At 45.5% G+C, this 2772-nt stretch overlaps 1 protein-coding gene across 1 annotated transcript; it reads left to right on the top strand.

Annotated features, from left to right (window-relative positions):
* The first annotated feature begins 1864 nt into the window (after positions 1-1864).
* LOC143040810 (serine/threonine-protein kinase pim-3-like) lies at positions 1865-2332 on the top strand. The gene has a single exon (XM_076212244.1). The coding sequence runs from the start codon at positions 1865-1867 to the stop codon at positions 2330-2332; it is 468 nt and encodes a 155-aa protein (XP_076068359.1).
* Positions 2333-2772: the final 440 nt, after the last annotated feature.

The following is a 2772-nucleotide window of genomic DNA, read 5'->3' as shown; positions in this document are numbered from 1 at the left end:
TCTCATTTTATAATCGCTTCCCACTGCAACTACCTTTCCCTCCCTATCCTCCTTCACATTTAGCAACTCCCTAAAATACTCTGCCCACCTTCCTCTCACTGCCTTCTCTTCCATTATCATCTCTCCATCTGCACCTTTTACCTTTCTTCTCTACTTGATTCGCCTCCTCTTCCTCTTTCAATTTTTGTCCAAAACATCTTTTTATTACTTTCAAAATTTTCTGTCATACTCTTACCCATTTTACACCTGCTCTCCTCTTTGCTTCCTTTATCTTACGCTTAACTTCCTTTCTCTTTACTTTGTACCTCCCATACGATTCCCTCGTCCTAATTTGTAACCAATCTATGAAAGCCAGCTTCTCTTCTATACCCTTCTTTGCTTCCTCATCCCATCACTTACTACCCTTCCTTCTATTTCCTCCCGCCCTCCTTGTTCCACACACCATCTTTGCACACCTTATGACTCCCTCCTTGAACCATCCCCATTCCTCCTCCAATCCTAGTTCTACTCTATCATTCACTCCTTCCCACTCCTCTCTTAGCTTCTTCTTATACTCCTCCTTTTCTTTCTCACTTAAGCAGTTCACTCTAAGTATCTCCCTACCTTCTGCCCTTTTCCTCTTTCTCCACCTATTCTCCACTCTCAATTTATCCTCCACCAGAAAATGATCTGATATTCCCCCATTTTCTCCCCTTAGAACATGTGCATCCTTAACTCTTCCTACCATACTCCTGGTCACCACTATATAGTCCATTAACACTCTATCTACCACCCTCCCATCCACCAATCTATCCCATATGTACTTATGCTTGACTTTCTTCCTAAACACTGTATTTGCTATCATCAAATCTCTTTGGTGGCAACATTTTATCCCCCACCACAGGGTAGGCGAAAAAAGGAAATGGATATTCAGAGAAATGGTACAGGACAGTAATAAGAGGTTGGGAGACAGCATAACGGAGGGACAGTCGTAGTATAATAAAAGTGTCATCATTTCTCTGTGAACAGAGTCTTCCTCTATCACAGAAAAATGATGTGTGGCTCTGGTCCGTAGGGGTGCCCCATATAGACCCTAAAGTATCAACTGTATGCAACTTTGCCACAATAGCATGCAATCAATACCCCTTGGCGCTCCGTGGGATGCCCCAAGCAGCCTCAGGTTTCCATACATATATTTAGTTGAATGTTTATTGCTGGTAGGTAATTCCTTTTAATACGGCTTCCAAGCATTTTAACTTTCTGTCATTGTCGTTCTTTGCTAATATCATATTATTGTTGAAAATCTCCCGCGATATGTTCATCTTGAAAAATATCGCGTATAAAAACTGTAAACCCAAGAAGCAAGAGGACTCCCTTAAATTGGTAATATATTGTCTCAACTCCAAAATTGCATAATAAATTATGAAAAACTATTTGGTAGGAGAAAAAGATAAATCAAAACAAAGTTACGTTGTGTTCAAATACTCATGCCCTTTCAAGAAAGACGGTGCGCTTTGCTATGACGAGTATATTCTTTGAATGGAGGTAAAAAAAGGTGATCACGTTCGACATCGACTACAGCTCCTTCTTGACGTCCTCCCCAAAGCTCTCCTTTAGCACCTCCGTGGTCAACTTCTTCGGCGCCATCTTGCCTATTAGAACAGAAACGGTGGTCATCACCGAAGAAATACTGAAAGGACTTCCTCCTGCACATGAATACACCCACGTCGATATCGACAGACACATTCGGTTAGCACAGGAATTTGCACTTCATTCTCACCGAAGAACGTAAACTCGAGGGCGCTGTGTGACCCAATCTAAGATGCGACCTTAGGTCACGTGATCGGCCGGGAGGGCCGCCATGGCCTAAGAACTTTGGAGAGGGATGAACAGTGGCGTGGACAACCACTGGAGGGACCGCTACGAGGTGCTGGAACCTCTGGGCCAGGGCGGATTTGGGTGTGTATACCTGGCCAGGAGCCTCGTCGATGGCACCCAGGTAGCTATTAAGGAAGTTCCCCTCTCCCGCGTCGGCACCTGGGGGCGACGCGAAGGGTTGAGAGTACCCATGGAGGCCTCTCTCCTTCATAAGGTCCAATCAGTTCCCGGGGTTATAAAATTGTATGAATGTTTTGTTTCTGAGGGCAACTACTACATGGTGATGGAATTGGTACCGAAAGCGACTTCACTGTATGATTATATGGAAAGATCCGGCAAGCTCCCCTTGAAAGATATCAAACGTCTCTTCGTTGACATCGTAAAAGTGGTACAGAGATGTCTTAATGCAGGCGTTTCTCACAAAGATATAAAGCCCGAGAACGTCTTGCTATTTGAGGATCCAGCTTCAGGGTAGTTCAGAGTAAAACTAATCGACTTCGGATGCGGTGAAACGGTCAAAGGATATATGGGAAGAGACACGGGCGGGACCGCTATCTATTGGCCACCAGAATACGTCAGTAAAGGTGAGTTCCTTCATGTCCCTGCGACAGTGTGGAGTCTTGGGACCTTGTTATATTACCTGGTATGCCTAGACGACCCCTTCTACAACGAAGATGAGATTGAAAATGCCCGTCCGCCCTTCCCTAAAGACCTCCCCAATCAGTGCCGGGACCTAATAACGAAGTGTTTCGCTAAGGACCCATGGAAGCGGCCCACCCTCCAAGGGATCTTGGCCCACCCTTGGCTAAGGGGTGTTGGCCGCTCAAAGGACGGGGACGAGCTCGATCCCCCCGATCCTAAGCTATTTCCACCAGAGATCTTCAGGAAACTGCGCTTCAAGAAGCGCAAAGTGAG

This window comes from Oratosquilla oratoria, chromosome 29 (genome assembly GCF_046742065.1).
Source record: "Oratosquilla oratoria isolate Oo_2021 chromosome 29, ASM4674206v1, whole genome shotgun sequence".
Classification (NCBI taxonomy): domain Eukaryota; kingdom Metazoa; phylum Arthropoda; class Malacostraca; order Stomatopoda; family Squillidae; genus Oratosquilla; species Oratosquilla oratoria.
This window is presented reverse-complemented; position numbering and strand designations above follow the sequence as displayed.

Bases quoted from the DNA above. Each gene is read 5' to 3' on its own strand.
- LOC143040810 (XM_076212244.1), top strand. From the start codon at position 1,865: ATGAACAGTGGCGTGGACAACCACTGGAGGGACCGCTACGAGGTGCTG.